Source organism: Trichosurus vulpecula, chromosome 4 (assembly GCF_011100635.1).
Source record: "Trichosurus vulpecula isolate mTriVul1 chromosome 4, mTriVul1.pri, whole genome shotgun sequence".
NCBI classification, from domain to species: Eukaryota; Metazoa; Chordata; class Mammalia; order Diprotodontia; family Phalangeridae; genus Trichosurus; species Trichosurus vulpecula.
This window is the reverse complement of record NC_050576.1, coordinates 408,495,474-408,514,418: the sequence shown is the minus strand read 5'-3', so window position 1 is coordinate 408,514,418 and position 18,945 is coordinate 408,495,474. Positions and strand designations below refer to the sequence as shown.

General features: G+C 37.9%; 1 protein-coding gene across 1 annotated transcript in view; it reads left to right on the top strand.

Annotated features, from left to right (window-relative positions):
- LOC118847339 (proto-oncogene tyrosine-protein kinase ROS-like) overlaps window positions 1-18,945 on the top strand; it is a 188,439-nt gene that overhangs the window by 131,060 nt on the left and 38,434 nt on the right. Inside the window, exon 9 of the mRNA XM_036755808.1 lies at window positions 10,987-10,992. Within this exon, the coding sequence (XP_036611703.1) occupies window positions 10,987-10,992 (6 nt within the window). The remainder of the gene's footprint in view (window positions 1-10,986; window positions 10,993-18,945) is intronic.

The following is an 18,945-nucleotide window of genomic DNA, read 5'->3' as shown; positions in this document are numbered from 1 at the left end:
TTAATCTCTACTTTGAGTGGTATATCTGTATTATATAAACTTTCTATTGGACATGTCAAATTGTATGTCCCAGAAATTTCTCAAACTCAACATGTCCAAAATTGAATTTGTCTTTCATTCCAAACTCTTCCCTTCTTCTAAACTTCCCTATTTTTGTCAAAAGCACCACTAATTCTTCCATTCTCCCTGGTTTGCTACCTTGACATATCTTTGACGTCTCACTCTCCCTCAGACCATTGCATTTAGCAAATCTCGAAACTTCTACCTTCCAGCCCTTTGCTGTTTCTACCCAAAGTTTTTTTTCCTAATTTCAGTTCATAGTACACACTGTTACCAAAGTGCTTTTCCTTAAGCCTACATACAACCATGCCATTCTCCCATGCCTCTAGTATGAAGTAGAAATTCCTCTGTTTCACTTTTAAAGCCCAAACAACCTGTCCCCAGCAACCCATTCCAGTTTCAATATGCATTATTTTCTCTCCCATACTCTGTAATCCAGCTACACTGTCCTATTCTCTCTTCTTCACACTCAGTATTCTATCTAGCTTTATGCCTTGGCAATGATCATTCCCCATGCCCAGAATGTACTCCCTCCTCACTTCTGCCTCACAGTATCTTCCTTTTCCTTCAGTATACAGCTCCAGCACCACCTTCTAAGTGAAACCTTTCTGACACCTCACGAAATCCTAGTGCTCTTCCTTTCTGAACATTAGAAAGTAAGCTACTCAGAAAACTGGGAAATACTTTTTATAACAAGTGTTTCTGATAAAAGCCTCATTTCTCAAATATATAGAAAATCAAATCAAATTTATAAGAATTCAAGCTGTTCCCCAATTGATAAATGATCAAAGGATAGGAATAAACAGCTTTCAGAAGAAGAAACCAAAGCTATCTACAGCCATATGAAAAAATGCTCTAAATCACTATTGATTAGAGAAATGCAAATTAAAACAACTCTGAGGTACCACAGCATACCTATCAGATTGACTAATATGACAGAAAAGGAAAATTACAAATGTTGGAGAAGATGTGGGAAAATTGTGACACTAATACACTGTGGATAGAGTTGTGAACTGATGCAGCCATTCTGGGGAACAATCTGGAACTATGCTCAAAGGAAATCAAACTGGGCATACTCTTTGCTCTAGCAATACTGCTACTAGGTCTGTATCCCAAAAAGACAAAAAAAGAGAAAAAGAAAAAGGGCCTATATGTACAAAAATGTTCATAGCAGCTCTTTTGTGGTGGTAAAGAATTGGAAATTGAGGGGATGCCCATCAATTGGGGAATGAAAGCTGTAGTATATGAATATAATGGAACAATATTGTGCTATAAGGAATAATGAGCAGGTAGAGATCAGAAAAACCTGGACTTTTATGAACTGATACTTCCTGAAGTGAACAGAACGAGGAGAACATTGCACACAGTAACAGCAACTGATGGAGTCTCAATGCAGATTGAAGCATACTATTTTCCTTTGGTTTTTTGTGAGTGATTTTTTCCCTTTTGTTCTGTTTCTTCTTTCACAATATGACTAATGTGGAAGTATGTTTAACACGCTTTCACATGTATATTCTATCTTTGCTTGCCATCTTGGGGAGAAGGAAGAAAAATTTGGAACTCAAAATCTTATAAAAAATGTTGAAAACTATCTTTACAAAAAATAAAATACTTTTTACATAAAAAATAAAAAAATAAAAGAAAGTAAGCTCCTAAAGATTTGTTTCATTATAGTAGTTAGCACAATGACTGGCATTTGGTAGACATTTAATACATGTTTGTTGATTGACTTGACAGAACAGGGATTTGAATTCAGATTATCTATCTCCAAAATTAACCTTCAGTTATTCTTCTAAACAATCTTTATGTGATTTTCTGAAGTATGATATTTAGGCTTTTGCATCAGGTTCTTTTATGATGCTACTGATTCTAATATCATCTTGAATGTCAGTTCCTATATTTTATAAGGCCTGAAACCTGGATTACTCCTTTGATTTCATTGACATAGCAACCTCCTTCTTATCAAAATTCTCTCTTTTCAGAGAAGGTTACCATTTTCTCTGGAACTTATAGTTCTAGAATTTCCTAGAGTACTAAGAGATAGAGTATTTCATCCAAAGTCACATAGCCAGTATGTGTCTGAACCGAGACTTGGACTCTGATCTTTCTAGCTCTGACATGAGCTCTCTTTTATTGTGTCAATGATGGTGCCATTTTGTAAAGAGCTCAACATCTTTCCATTTTTGTTTTTAATGTAGCCATTCTTCTGAGGCTACTTCTCCTAACTTCTGTTTTCATTGGTGGAATGGCTCCCTACAGGATGGATGACTACTATTCTCATGGTTTCTATAGTAGTAGTAGTAGTAGTAGTAGTAGTAGTAGTTTCTGTAGTTGCTCATGAAACTCCACTGCTGTGCTTCCCACTAACAATTTGCCATATATAATTATCATTTTGTCAAAGGTATTTATTAAGAATGTATAGCCAGAAGAACAGTTACAAACATATTATGACTTTCTTGTCTATTTTGTCATGATTCTCCATTACCTCTATTTTAGTATGCATCTCATCACCCCTTTTGAATTATAAACCCCCTAAGAATTGGGACTATGTTTTATCTTTCTATTCCCAGTGCTGAATTAAATTTAATAGTTTAGTATTCAAAAACCCCTTCTTTCATCTGTCTACCTTTCTACCTCACTATTTCCAACCTTTCATTGTGGATTTTTTAGCTGGGTATCAAAAGAATAAGATTCTGATTGAATGAATTCACACGAAGTGATAAAAGACTCAAAATCCTCACCTCCTCAAAAATATTTGCACCTTGAAGTAGACTTTGTTTATGCAAGTGAGTCTCTAATTGGTAGAAATTCAAGCAATATAACAAAAGATATTGAAGAAGTTTGGGAGTGGGAAAATGCTTTGGGGAAAGAGATACCTTTCCTTTTCTTTCTAGTGTCATATTAAGTAAGTGATTACCAATTTCCACTCATAAAGATGCTCCTCCTTTGGGTAAATCTTTGGATATTAATAGAGACACTCATTAGTCACAATAATAGAAAAACTATTCATAAAGCTTTTGATTTCTCAAATAATTGAAGCTTCTCCAGCCATCAGAGGTCAACATGGCTTTAATAAGTGTCTATTACGTGCTAGTCATTCCACTAAAGCTTGATTTGCAACCATAGTAGTTTAGCATAGAAACTTGAAGGGAGATAATATGGTGTAGTAAGACCATAACTTGTTTGAATCATAGCTCTTCTAATTACTAGCTGCATGATTTATGTTTGAATGTTTTATCTCACCAGGTGAAGGAAGAAGATTGGTAAGCTTTGTAAACTTTTGCAAATTTTTTTGGTAAAATTAAAAGCTGTTATATAAATATGACTTTTTATTCCTATTTTTTTCCATAGCTTATGAATCAATATTGTTTTGTTTTTAGTCTAAATTTGGAAGGAGGTAAGGAAATATTCAATTTCCTTATAAATTATGGATAATAAGCCATTGTCGATAATAGACACTTCCACTCATTAAGAGTTCATACAGGGGCAGCTAGGTGGCACAGTGAATAGAACACTGGCCCTGGAGTCAGGAGGACCTAAATTCAAATCTGGCCTCAGATACTTGACACTTACTAGCTGTGTGACCTTGGGCAAATCACTTAACTCCAATTGCCTTGCCTTTTCCCCTCCAAAAAAAAGAGTTCATACATTTTGGCAAGGAAAAAAATGGCTTTAAAAAATTACCTTTCACCCTTGTGATACATTTGGCCCAATGAATTATTAACACTTTCTACAAGAGAATGGGGCAGCTAGATGGCACAGTGGATGAGGGGCCAGGACTGGAGTCAGGAAAACTCTGTACCTGAATTCAAATCTGGTCTCAGACACTTACTAGTTGTGTGACCCTGGGCGAATCATTTAACCCTGTTTGCCCCAGTTTTCTCATAAATAAAACGAGCTGGAGAAGGAAATGGCAATCTACTCCAGTATCGTTACCAAGAAAACCCCAAATGGGGTCACCAAGAGTCAGACACAAGCGAACAACAAAACAAGAGAATCATCCCAAGTTCAAAAGCTATAATATTTATCTTGTGAATTGCAAGCCCTTGGTAACTGTTGGGTTTTGCATGTTTCTTTGATTTTATAATCAGGTTATTATACTTTATACTGTGAAGTATGAAGTCCTTCCCCCTCCCCCTCCCTTGAAGTATATTTTATTAGGGCCAGTATTTACCAAAAGATTTTTTTTTTGTGATCTAACCGTGTAGTCTAGACTTTGTAGTCTATTTTTCAAAGTACATTTAGCTACAAAGACTAAAATAGTAAGATGTTAGAGCTGGAGGGGACTTTAAAGATCCTATTTGAACCCCTTGTTTTACAGAAGAAGAAACCGAAATCACTTGAAACTGAAAGCTCTTTTTTTAAGTTTTCTGTTGAGAAAGAGGAGTGGAATCAGAACTGCTACTGTGCGCCAAGCACCGTCCTAAGCACTTTTTACAATTGTTATTTCATTTGATCCTTGTAATAGCCCTGTTGCAAGCGCTATTATTACCTCCATTTGGTAGCTGAGGAAAGCGAGACAAATAGAGGTTGAGTGACTTGCACAGGGTCATATTTTTAGTAAATTATTGAGGACAGATTTGAACTCAGATCTTCCTGACTCAAGATCCAGCACTCTATGTGCTGCACCACTACCTACTTCTTGTAGCTTCATGTTATTCATTTTGGTGTTAAACATAACAAGAATGGGGAGTAGGGATGATGAGTCTTGAATAGAGGAATCTCTCATTCTCTGCGTGTGTGCCCCTCTGTCTCTGTCTCTCCTTGTATCTCTCTTCCTCCTTTCCCTTTTTTCCTCTCTCCTTCCCTCTTTCTTTCTGTCATCTTTTCTTTTCTTTCTTGGGAGGCAGACGATATGGAACAGATCTGTGGTCTCATCAGCATGGGAAATCCTCAGTCAAAATATCCCTCTGCTAGAGCAGATTGCCAAGTATAACTTAGAGTCTTATGGAGTCACAGAGAGGGTTATAGACTTATGGGGTCACAGAGAGGACTAACTGACTTGTCCATGGTTAGAGAGCTAGTAATATATATGTCAGTGGTAGGATTTGAATATGTTTCCATTACTCCAAGGCTATTCCTTTATCTGCTACATGCTACCTCTCCTCCTAGTGAGTAATAGTAAAAGAAATTACTCTTCAGTTATGAGCTCATAATGAGATCATTATTATCTGTATATCACAAAGACTGTTTTGCTCTTTCACATTACCTCACTAATAATTACCCAGAAATTATAGCTATTTTACAAATTGAGAATACTAATAGTTGCTTTTTTGCCTTTCAAACCATTGTCACCAACTAGCTAGCCCAGACCTCAGTGACTATAAGTTGATTGTTTCATTAAGTGTCCCCCATTGTAAAGTATAGCCTAAGAATCCTCCAGAATGGAATCATATACTAGCACAATGTTTCAGATGGATGCCACAAGTACTGTATAACAGGAAATGAGAGTTAGTTGGGTGTGTTACTGTTTTTTCCTTATCTTTATTTTTTTATTTAATTTATTTAATATTTTTAGTTTTCAGCATTGATTTTTCCAAGAGTTTGAATTACACATTTTCTCCTCGTTTCTACCCTTCCGACCACTCCAAGATGGCATATATTCTGGTTGCCCCATTCCCCAGTCAGCCTTCCCTTCTGTCACCCCACTCCCCCCCATCACTTTTTCCCTTACTTTCTTGTAGGGCAAGATAGATTTCTATGCCCCATTGCCTGTATATCTTATTTCCTAGTTGGATGCAAAAACTTTTATTTTGAACATCTGTTTTTAAAACTTTGAGTTCCAAATTCTCTCCCCTCTTCCCTCCCCACCCACCCTCCCTAAGAAGGCAAGCAATTTAAACATTGACCACATGCGTATCATTATGTAAAACCCTTCCACAATACTCATGTTATGGAAGACTAACCATATTTTTCTCCTTCCTATCCTATCCCCATTTATTCAATTTTCTTCCTTGACCCTGTACCTTTCTGAAAGTATTTGCTTTTGATTACTTCCTCCCCCATCTGCCCTCCCTTCTATCATCCCCCCTTTTTTATGTCCTTCCTCCTTCTTTCCTGTGGGGTAAGATACCCAATTGAGTGTGTATGTTATTCCCTCCTCAGGTCAAATCCAATGAGAGCAAGATTCACTCATTCCCCCTCACCTGCCTTCTCTTCTCTTCCTACAGAACTGCTTTTTCTTTCCACTTTTATGTGAGATAATTTACCCCATTCTATCTCTCCCTTTCTCCCTCTCTCAATATATTCCTCTTTCATCCCATAATTTGGTTTTATTTTTTTAGATATCATCCCTTCATATTCAACTCACCCTGTGCCCACTGTCTATACGTGTGTGTGTGTGTGTGTGTGTGTGTGTGTGTGTATTCCCTTCAGCTACCCTAATACTGAGGTCTCATGAATTATACACATCATCTTTCCATGTAGGAATGTAAACAAAACAGTTCTACTTTAGTAAGTCCCTTATGGTTTCTCTTTCTTATTTACCTTTTCATGCTTCTCCTGATTCTTATGTTTGAAAGTCAAATTTTCTATTCAGCTCTGGTCTTTGCACTGAGAAAGCTTGAAAGTCCTCTATTTTATTGAAAATCCATATTTTGCCTTGGAGCATGATACTCAGTTTTGCTGGGTAGGTGATTCTTGGTTTTAATCCTAGCTCCATTGACCTCTGGGATATTATATTCCAAGCCCTTCAATACCTTAATGTAGAAGCTGCTAGATCTTGTGTTATCCTGATTGTGTTTCCACATTACTCAAATTGTTTCTTTCTGGCTGCTTGCAGTATCTTCTCCTTGATTTGAGAGCTCTGGATTCTGGTGACAATATTCCTAGGAGTTTTTTGGGGGGAGATCTTTTTCAGGAGGTGATCAGTGGATTCTTTCAATTTCTCTTTTACCCTCTGGCTCTAGAATATCAGGGCAATTCTCCTTGATAATTTCTTGAAAGATGATATCTAGGCTCTTTTTGTGATCATGGCTTTCAGGTAGTCCAATAATTTTTACATAATCTCTCCTGGATTATTTTCCAGGTCAGTGGTTTTTCCCATGAGATATTTGACATTGTCTTCCACTTTTTCATCCCTTTGGTTCTGTTTCATAATATCTTGATTTCTCATCAAGTCACTAGCTTCCACTTGCTCCAATCTATTTTTTAAGGTAGTATTTTCTTCAGTGGTCTTTTGGATCTCCTTTTCCATTTGGCTAATTCTGCCTTTCAAGGCATTCTTCTCCTCATTGGCTTTTTGGAGCTCTTTTGCCATTTGAGTTAGTCTATATTTTAAGGTCTTATTTTCTTCAGTATTTTCTTGGGTCTCCTTTAGCCAGTCATTGACTTGTTTTTCATGGTTTTCTTGCATCACTCTCATTTCTCTTCCCAATTTTTCCTCTACTTCTCTAACTTGCTTTTCCAAATCCTTTTTGAGCTCTTCCATGGCCTCAGACCAGTTTATGTTTTTCTTGGAGCCTTTTGATGTAGGCTCTTTGACTTTGTTGACTTCTTCTGGCTATATGTTTTGGTCTTCTTTGTCACCAAAGAATGATTCCAAAGTCTGAGTCTGTTTCTGCTGCCTGGCCATGTTCCCAGCTGACTACTTGACCCTTGAATTTTTCGTCTGGGTATGACTGCTTGTAGAGTATAGAGTACTTTGTCCCAAGCTTGAGGGGTTGCACTGTTTTTTCAGAGCTATTTCTACACAGCAAGCTCTGCCACATGAGCACTCCTCCTTCCCCAAGAACTGCCAACCTGCACCAGACTCAGATCTGAGCTGGCTCTGCACTCCTGCTCAGATCTGCCATTTAATTGTTCCCACCAGGTGGGCCAGGGGCCAGAAGAAACTGCAACTGTAGCTTTGTAAGCAGCCTCAGAGCTGCACCAACTCCACTGCCCCCTGGGCGGTGGCCAAACCACAAACTCCATTCACTCTGTCCCCTGCAGTTTTTCCCACTAACCTTCTCTGTTGTCTTTGGTGTTTGTGGGTTGAGAAGTCTGGTAACTGCCACAGCTCACTGATTCAGGCTGCTAGGTCCTGTTCTGCCTGGCTCCCGGTCTGGTTGGTCCAGGCATGCCTCACGCTGGGCTCTGCTTCTCTCTGCTCCCAATTCCATGTGATAGACCTTACCCAGTGACCATCCAGGCTGTCCTGGGCTGGAGCCCTGCCTCCCTCCACTGTTTCGTGGGTTCCGCAGTTCTAGAATTTGATCAGAGCCATTTTTTATAGGTGTTGGGAGGGACCTGGGGGGGAGCTCATGCAAGTTCCTGCTTTTCAGCCGCTATCTTGGCTCTGCCCCATGTGTTACTGGTTTAATAAAATTAGAAGATGTTTCAGGCATTCCTTAATCTCTCTGATGTATTCCTTTGCTTTAAACTTTATAAAAATGGTATTAAAAACAGAACAAGGTCACTTAGATACTCCATCTAGAGACCATGGAATGCCAAACAGTAAGAGGAGAAAGTGGGCTGCTGTGTGGCTGGAAGTTAGCATGATAATTCAATAGAGGAATTTGTTCTTTACACCATTATCAGTGCTGTGAGGAACAACTGGGATGAAATGAAACTATGACATTGGAGTTAATATTGGATGATCTGGGAAGTCTACCAACAAATATCAACATATTTGGTGAATGGCAAGACCAACTGTTATTTGTAGTTTACAGTATATGACTAGAAACTGTTACTTGGTTGGAGGATATCATGTAGGGTAAGTGAAGAGGTAAGAGTGATGCTTAAATTGGGATGATGAATAGACATGGCCTGAGAATTACAAATCTACAGTGTTTGGCATGGATTCTCTTTCCATAGGTAGTCACTGTCTTTTCTGGTAGTTGTTCATAGGTTATAGGATCATGGATTTTAGAACTGGCTAGGACCTCCGAGACAACCTAATCCAACCTCCTTATTTTACAAACGTGTTAATTATATGTTTGTTTTAATCCCCATTTATGTCATTCTGTACCAAAAGAAGTAGATGATATAATCATGGCTTCAATCAGAGCAAATATAACAATGGCTGTTTGAATCAGATTAGCCGTTCTTGGTTCTGGTTTCCTTTCCAAGAGAAATGTGGTGAAACATTGGGTTTATGTTATAATATGTGCTCCATTGTATTTGTTCCCATTTTAGTAATCTGCTCTCAGAATTAGAACAATGATTAGGATAAAGTAATGGTAAATCAAGTAAAAGACCATCAATTGAGCATTAACCATGTGCCAAACACTGTGATAAGTGCTCAGAATAGAAATAGAAGCAAAAAGAAAGACAGTCTTTGTCCTCGATGAGTTTATATTCTAAAGGGAGAAGGGACTTTCATAAAAGGTGAAAAGCAAGAGATGAGGAGAGATGAGAAGGCATGTTGATAAAGGCCAGGAGAGTTATGAATGCAGCTTGAAGAGAAGTGAAGACATGGCTGGCCTCAATATTCTCCTTAAAATGGAGGTTTGAAGAGTAGCCAATCAGAGGGAGAAGTCACAGGAGCAGAGTGTACTTCCAATATGTGAAGTCCAGGGGTGGGGTAAGCTTCCAGAGTGAAGATGTCCTGGGACATTACAAAGAAAGCCTGGGGGAATTAGGAGGGTAACTGTTTCAACAATCTTGCTAGCAGCTACTGTGGCTGTGTAAAACCAACAACGACCAGCACACAGAAGGCTGCCAACACAGGTTCTTTTGATCTGCTTTACTAAGGAAAGCAACGTTAAGGGGTTAACAATCTCAATTTAATCAAACATGCAAATAGCATTCACTTAGTTCAGGGGAAAAATCCAGCACTCTGAACTTCAGAGCAAACACAAACAAATTACACACTTCAACAGACAGACCTTGTCTGATTCAAATCTCGATTCATAGTTACCAGAGTTTAACAAAGTCTGAACATCCAGGTTTACAAGCTGGAGGGCTCTCAACTACAGCTGCCCAGAGTCTCCACATTAGCACACTGCCAAGAGTGAGAGCCCTAAGCAAATAGCTCTGCTCTCTCTTTTTATGCACTCTTTAGCCATCACCAAAGTCATCTGAGAAACCAGAACTTAAGCACTTACTATTGGCTCTGGTCTTAGCAACTCCCCTTAGGACCCTGAGGGCTTCACACCCACATAGGCTTAGCACCTAATAGATATGAGTTTGGGCCTGGGGCTTAGCACCTAATAAGACTCAATCAAAGACACCCAATTTAATTGATATTACAGTAACCTGAAAAAGGAATGAATAAGCATATTCATACTGATCACTAAAGGCAAAATATTTGTACAAGCACAAAATTAAACAGTTAAAATATTTACCAAAAATTTTTTAATTAATCCAGAAGGTAAAGAGTATAATGTGGCTCTCTATTACCTCTAAGATCAAATATAAATTCCTTTGACGTTTTATGCTCTTTGCATCTAGGTTTCTTCCCGTATTTTTAACCACCTTCTTCTATTATGCCTTCTACATACTCTATGATACAACCATGCTGGCCTTCTTCCTGTCTTTTGAGCACAACACTGTATCTCCCGTCTTCATGCCTTTGCACTGGTTGTCCTCTACACCTGGAATTTCTTCTTTCTTTCATTTCCATTTCCTGGAATATCTGGCTTCCTTCAAGGCTTAGTTCCAATGCTACCTTCTACAGGAAGACCTTAGACTTTATTCATCTATGCTTTCCTGCTAAGGTTACCTTCCCTTCAGTCTGTATGTATCATGTGTTACCTATTCATGGGTTTTCTCTTTCATTAGAACATAAGCTCTGTGAGGGCAAGGACCATTTCTGCCTTTCTTCATATTTCCCTCTTACGTACAAGTGCTCAGCACATAGTAAGCAATTAAATCTTGGCAAAATTTGAGAAAAATAATTCCTCCCTCCCAATATTAGTTACTACAAGTCATATCAGGGAAATTGAATTTATAAATGGGAATTCAGTCAATCCTTGTTCATTGGTTGATTAATCTGGTTTCTAGTACCAAGTGTTCAACTAACCAACTGTGAGACCTAGGGTAAATGACCTAACTTCTATGGGCCTCAGTTTCTTTGAACTGCAAATTCATAGGGTTGTACCTGATGGGGGTTTTATCTACCTCCACTTCCAGAGTTTTAAGATTCTACTTTCCGGTTCATATAGCCATCTTTTCCCTCCATGTCTAAGCTATCAAATTAACTGATAAGCTGGTTATGTTACTTTACCTTACCCTAGAGGACTTAGCAAACTTTCTTATGGTGTTTGCAATGTATGGTATTAATCTTGCCTGGTAGTAAGGTCTTATAAGTGAGGACTTATACTGATCTCGAAAGTTGAAATGATGAAAGATGAAATCACTCTGATTTCATCAAGCATCTACTATTGAAAAAAATAAAAAGTATAAGCTTTCAGGACTTAATATGCCAAATACAAAATAAGTGGCAGCTACAGGGTCAGGCCTGACACTGCCTATGTCTTTGAACAGAAAATATTATGAGAACCATGCTTGCCTGATTTGACCTTTAAGTTTCCATATTTTATCATTAGAAAGTCTCCTATAACACTACTCTGGAGACAAAAGTAAGAGCCAGAACTATGCAGTTAGTATAATTTTTGGAACTCAGTGGAATGAAGAGAAAAAATGTTGATTTTAATGGAGAGAACTATTCCCACCCGCCATCTGTAAATTGTTCCTAGCTAATATTTGCTCAAGTGAAAACCATGGAACTTATCAATTATCCTGGATACTTTAGAGCAAAACAAATAAGTCTAACCCATCTGCATTATGTAGAAGATTTCTCAGTCATTTCCTCGAGAAATACATCTATAAAATTGGGTCCAGTTAGATTCCTCACATCCAAAACAGGAATGTTAACCTTAGGTCCACAGATAGTTCACATCTAAGTTTCAGGGAATCTTTGTTTTGGATTGGGAAAATGATATCTTTATTTTCATTAATCTCTAACTGAAATTCAGTATTATTTTAATTATGAAGGTGGGGGGAAAACACAACAACATTATTCTGAGAAGGGGTCCATAGGCTATAGCAGACTGACAAAAGGAGTCCATCACACAAACACACACACACACACACACACACACACACACACACACACACTTTGAGAACTCCTGATCCAAGCAAACTCTTATCTAAAGCACTGTCATAATTCTATGGTTACAAAATATGTTAAAGATATTTCTTCCTTTGAGATTATTTAAAACTAGGAAAAAGGAGTATTTTGTCTATTTAATAGATGTATTTTTACTTCTAAAAGCAAAGAATTGTGAATTTTATCATAGTCTACAATCTTTTTTCAAACCTTTTCATCTTATTTTACTTCCATTATATATAAGTATGTGTGTATATATGTATATACGTGTATATATATATATATATATATATATATATATAATTTGTATTCATTTATCCTCTTCTCCACTTGCCTCTTGCATGCCATTGGATACTAATTTATAAATGGAGTATTCCTGATATGATTTTTTAGTAACTAATATTAGAAAAAACAAACGAACATTTATCTCTCAAATTTTGCCAGCACTTAGGAATGTTTTTAGAAGCTGGGCTATAGACTAAGCTTTCTACTTACTTAAGGACTTGGATTATCAAAAATTGAAGTACTTTTATTGGACTGTGACAGCAGTTCTATATAAAGGATATATGAGATATATAAAAAGTAAATCTATAGTGAATAGTAGGAAAGAATACTCAAAATGAAAGTGAACTATAAACCTGTAAATGTTAAAATTTCAACTGAATTTTCAATTTTCTATCCTTTTCACTTTCACAATTCATATGACCTTTCTACTCACCCTAATTCGAGTATTTAAATGAAGGATTGTCTTTTCAATTTCTTCTATTCAATAATATAATGGGTAACCTTTGCAAACATTTTAAAGACAGGTGTAATAAGTCAGATTGAGGCAGAGCTGTTCAAAGAAAAAAGCATACAATAATCCTTTCCAAAAACTGAATGACAATAGAACCAAAAATGGAAACCCCTAGCATTGATTTTTTAGCCTAGAGGCATATTGTTTCCAAGGCCTGAAATAGTGGATAATTAAGTGGGCTAAAGGTCTGATTACTCAGTTTTTACTTCTAGCTCATCCACTTATTCATTTGAAGAATCTGGACAAATGTGGTCCCTATAGTTAAATTAAATCCTATTCACAAATAAAAATGTTATCTATAAGGAAGCAAAATTAGGAATATCAGTGCTATAAAGTCTAGATCTCTTCAGTACTTTAGTTCCCACAGTGCTGCTTTTGTCAGGTACTTTCACCTTGAAAATCTGTAAGGCCTATAAATAGAAAAATATCTCTTCCCTTAAACATTTTCCTGAGCTTTAGACCCTTGAAGTTTTAGCATTTGCGGAGGTTTCTTAGAATACACTTGTAGCTGGCAATCCCCCAGATATAAATCCTAGGAAAGAATAACTTACCTCACTTGGAATTTGAGTAGGACCTACTATATATCCAAGTCAAAAGGATAAAACAAAATTGACTACTGAAACAGTTTTTAAATATCACAAATACAAATGGACTTCATTTTCTTTAAGTCTATTCCTGAACTGATAGAATCTTAGAAATAAGCTGAGAGGTGTTCTGGCCCAACTCATAGCTGAAGTATCAATCCTGTCAAAACATTAATTCAATGCAGTACAAATTAAGAAGCTTAGCAATCAGTCATTGCAAGGGTTAAGACAAAAACAAAATGCCTGCAAGGTAAACTTACCTCCAATTGAGAATAACAATATGTACCTAAATAAGTCAGTCAGTCATTAAGCATCTATGCACTCAATGTCAGATACTCTGTTGAGTATTAAGGATACGAAAGAGACAAAAGATAGTGAAAAATGAAATAATGTTAAGTAATTTCTGGAAATAGAAAAAGAATGAGCAACTAGCAGAATTAGAAAAATACTCTTGTAAAATGTATCATTTGAGCTAGGTCCTAGAACGGACCTAGGATTTCCAAAAGACAGGTGTAACAGAATAGAAAAGGAAGGAGGCAGCCAATGAAATATCTTATATAAGGAATGGTCGAGCTAGGTGTCACAGTGGATGGAGTACCTGCCAAGTCAGGAAGACTCATCTTCGTGAGTTCAAACTTGGCCTCTGACAATTGATAGATGTGTGACTCTGGGCAAGTTACTTAACCCTCTTTGCATGCACTTCCTCATCTGTAAAATACACTGGAGAAGAAAATGGCAAAGCACTCCAATATCTGCCCAGAAAACCCCAAATGGGATCACAAAGAGTCAGAAACAACTGAACAACAGTAACACATTAAGCACAGTTCAAATTCTTACGTTAGGGCTGCGAGGTGATGCAGTGGATCAAGGACCAAACCTGGAATCAAGAAAACTCTAGTTCAAATCTGACCTCAGACACTAACTAGCTGTGTGACGCTGCACAAGTCATTTAACTTTGTTTGCAAAATTCCTTATCTGTAAAATGAGCTGGAGAAGTGTAGCAACAATTTGGCTAGCAGCTGTTGTGGGGGTGAAAAACCAACACAAGATCAACAACAGGAAGGCTGCCAGCACAAGATCTTTGACCTGCTTTTCTAAGGAAAGCAATCTCATTTTAATTAAACATACATATATCCTTCACTGAGTTCAGGGTGAAAAGATCAGCCCCCTGAACTTCAAGGCAAATACAAACAGAAATTACAAACATCAACAGACAGACCTTGTCTGATTCGAATCACAATTCATAGCTACTAGAGAAACACCAACATCTATCTGTCTGGGTTACAAAGCTGGGGCGGGAGGGGTTCAACAGCTTGCCCAGAGTCTCATCACCCATATTATTTTAATGAGTATACCCCAAAAAGTCAAACACCAACCTTGGATCTTATATACCTGTCTCAGGACCCTGGGACACTTGAGGCTCACCATTTAGAGTGTGAGAAATCAGTGTGGGAAAGCTCCAACCATCAGCATCACATCATATACAACTCAATGACTTTTGATTGTCTTAATGCTGAGAAACATTCCAAGACAAGATCTCATTTTACCAGCCCCATTCAAACAAAGAACAGTGAAAAGTCCCATTTTGCTTGCCATTACAAGAAGGAAATGGCAATCTACTCTAGTATTGTTGGGGTACAGGATCTGGGAGCCTCCTTGAATTCTCCTTGAATCTTCCTACTTGATGAGGCTTTTGCCTGTGGCCGTAAGCCTTTCATTATCACTAGGCCCAAATCTTTGTTACTCTTAACCTAGCCTAGCCCTCTATTGTCTGGCTAGTTTCCACACTTGATCCTATCAAAATGTCTATGCCTAAATCTGTTACCCTTAAACCAGCCTAACCCTACATTTTCTGTTATCTCCAGGTAGCCTTCTGCTACTTCCCACCTTCAATCCTATTCTCTTGGTTCCTAGAGTCTGACCTCACCCCAATCCCATCAAGCTCCTCCTTAGACTCTTCAAGACCCTCCCTAAAGCCCTCCTCCAACACACCAGGACCACCCTAGATCCCCGCCACAGGCTTTCTGTACATAAGTCTGATCCTGCCTCCATGAAGGTACTCAGATTCAATCTACTTCAGGTTGAATCTGGCCCACTTGTGAAAACCAGCATCACAAATGGTGAGACTACCCATTATGGGAATCTTTAATAAACTTTGTTTTTCTTTGGCTGTGAGAAGACTTGAGTCCAATTCATTTGAGCAGGAGCCAGCATGTTGGTATTTTGGGGTCTCGAACAACCCTAAAAACATGGTTCCTTGACCTTATCATTATCTTTGCCAAGAAATCCCCAAATGGGGTCACAAAGCATTGACATAACTGAAATGACACAAAAACGACAAACAAGGAACTTCAAGTAAGCCAGTTTGGCCTGGAAATAGAGTACATGAAGATTAAGTTTGAAATCATTCGGTACAAGTCAGTTGGAGCCACTTTGTGAAGGGTTTAGCTGTCAAACAAGAGAGTTCTTATCCCTCTGGGAATGTAAGAGGTTGTTGAGGAGGGAAGTGCCATAGCCACCACTGGACCTTAGGAATATCAATTTGGCAGCTATGTGGAGGATGGTTTGCAGTAGAGAGGGTCTGGAACCACGGAGACCAATTAAGAGCCTATTGTAATAGTCCAAGTATGATGTCTAACTATGGTATGGCCATGTAAGTAAAAAGAAGGGGATAAATGCAAGAGACACTGTGGAGGGAAAATTGACAAGATATTTCAATTAATTGGACATGAAGCATAAAAGAGAGTGAAGACTCCAGGATGGCTCTAAGATTAAAAACCTGAGTGAATGGAAGAATGGTCATATTTCTGACTAAAATAGAGAGGTTGGAAGGAGTGATGTATTTAAGGGCACATTGAGTTTGATATGTCTATGAAACATCTAATAAGCAACTGGTGTTAGAGGACTAGAGCTCAGAATAGAAATGAGGACAGGATGAGTAGATTTAGGACTCAACTGAATAAAGATGTTATGAGCTAATGAGGTCATAAAATAGGGGAACATGAAGGAAGAAAAGAGAAGAGTGCCCAGGATAAAGCCCTGAGATATACTAATATGTATATATGTATACATATATATGTGTGTGTATATATATACATGTATGTATATATATATATATATATATGGAGAAGTACATAAATGATCATTCCTCAATGGAGACTAAGAAGGAATGATCAGATTGACAAGAGAAGGAGAGACAGAGAGACAGAGACAGAGACAGAGAGAGACAGAGAGAGAGAGACAGAGAGACAGAGACAGAGAGACAGAGACAGAGAGAGAGAGGAAGAGGAAGAGGGTGAGAACAGGAGAAGGGGACAGGGAGAAGGGGGGAGGGAGAGAGAAAGCAGTACTATAACATTCACAGAGAATATTACAAAGGAGGATGTAGTCAATAGTGTCAAATAATGTAGAAGTCAAGGATGAGGAATAAGAATGATTTAATTGAACAATTATGTGATAATTGTTGGCTTAGAATTGCTTCTTTTCTTTAACTTTTCTTTTCTATCCCCAGGACGTAGTACAGTGCCTGGCGCATAGGAAGCTCTTAATAAATGCTTGTTGATTTGGCTTGTTGACTTGAATAGAGCAGTTTCTGCTTCCCTGTATCTTTAACACATCAGTCTTAGTCTATTGTCTACCTCTTCCACATAACAACTCTTGAAATAATTAACTCTAATAATCTTATTTCCTCCTAAGTATTTTCTTCTCCAGATAAAATATCTGAAGTCTTGCAGCTTGAGTAGTATATAATTCACATTTTAATAAATTGGTTCACGTTTTAAATGCAATAGGAGCATTTGGCATTTAAAGGATGATAATGAATCTGAAAAGCAATCCTCAGTGCTTCCTTTCTCCATTATTTTTGTTTGTTTGTTTGTTTGGTTGGTTGGTTGGTTGGTTGGGGTTTTTTTTGTAAATCTGGATTTTCATATACTGGACTTCAAAGAATGCTTCTTATCCCAAGGATGGGATATCTTTGACAAGTAGTCATATACTTCCAGTAATGAGGAACTCACTACTTCAAATAGATTGCTGTTTTTGGACAACTAATGAAGAATTACTTTGGTGGCTGTACTTTCATTTTAGAACACACCAGAAAGCTGCTGGGTTTGCTTCCCATATAGATTTTGCTCACTGGAAACTCTGCTCCATAGTAACAGACTGTTTGATACATCTTGATGCCAGCTGCTGAAAATTCTTTCTAGTGGAAAGGAGATTGAACTTATTTCCAAAGGGCCAGATACATGGCTCTAGGCCAGATATATAGTATTCATCATCACTCTGATCACCTATTAGATGTGCTCTGCCTCTGAGTTCTAGAGAAGCCCAAGATTTTATTCAAAGAAAGATATCCTAGGGGTCATGGGCATGCTCCTAGTTGTCTCACCAGAAGAGCCAACATCCGGTGCCACACAGGAAAGACTCAAAGAACAGGAAAAGGTTCCAGGCTGCTGAAGTTGTCCTGCTGCAAACCTCCCGGAGCTATCACCATCACTCCTCCATTCTCTCATATACCGTACCAAGGTTCAGAAAACTATAGATCCACTGGACAAATTCATCTTGTGTATACATGTTGTGAGCTAAACTGGGTTTTACATTTTTGAATAAATTTTGTTGTATTTTAAAATGTTTAAACCATTCTTTGCTCATGGATCATACAAAAACAGTATAAAGCAGGATTAGTTCTTCTAAAACTTCACAACCTGGACCTAGCTTAAAATAACTGCCCAAATTCATTAAACAATATTCCCCATACCATACTCTACAGTCCAACCAAATTGACCTTCGTGCTATTCCCTCCCATTTCTCATCTCCAAGTCTTTGTACTAGCTAGTCTGAATGCCTAGGATACAATTTAGCCCATCTCTGCATCTTAGAATTCTTGTTTCCTTCAAAATCTTGGTCAAGGGACACCTTCTACATAAAGTCTTTTAAGATCTCTCCAGCTAATGATGCCCTCTTTACAACTCCCCAAATATATGTCATATTTATTTTGTACATATTTAGTGTGTAATAATTCGTATACATGATGTTTCCTCTGATAAAACGTCAATTCACTGAGCACAGAGAATGTTTCATTTTTGCCTTCCTATCTCCAATGCCTGGCATAATAGCTGACACATAGTAGACACTTAAAAGTGCTTGTTAATTGATTGATTTCCTAATGTAGCATAGACAACATGGTGCGGGGTGCAGGGTGGCACATACGTATGTGTATAAATTTGTGCAGAGCCTTTAGGTGGTAAAATAAGAAGTTGAGGCTTGTCTTAGGCTCTGCTTCTCCTGCCCCCAGTACCAGCCTCCTCCCCGCCTCTGCCCCTTATGTAATCTTACTGTGACTAGAAGCAGACTATTTAGGTAATTTATTTTTATAGTACTGTACAGTACCATATGCAGTTAAGCCCATAATAAATATTTAATCATATTGGCTCTTCCAAGGTAGCACAGGAAATTACTAGTGAAGCAAAAGA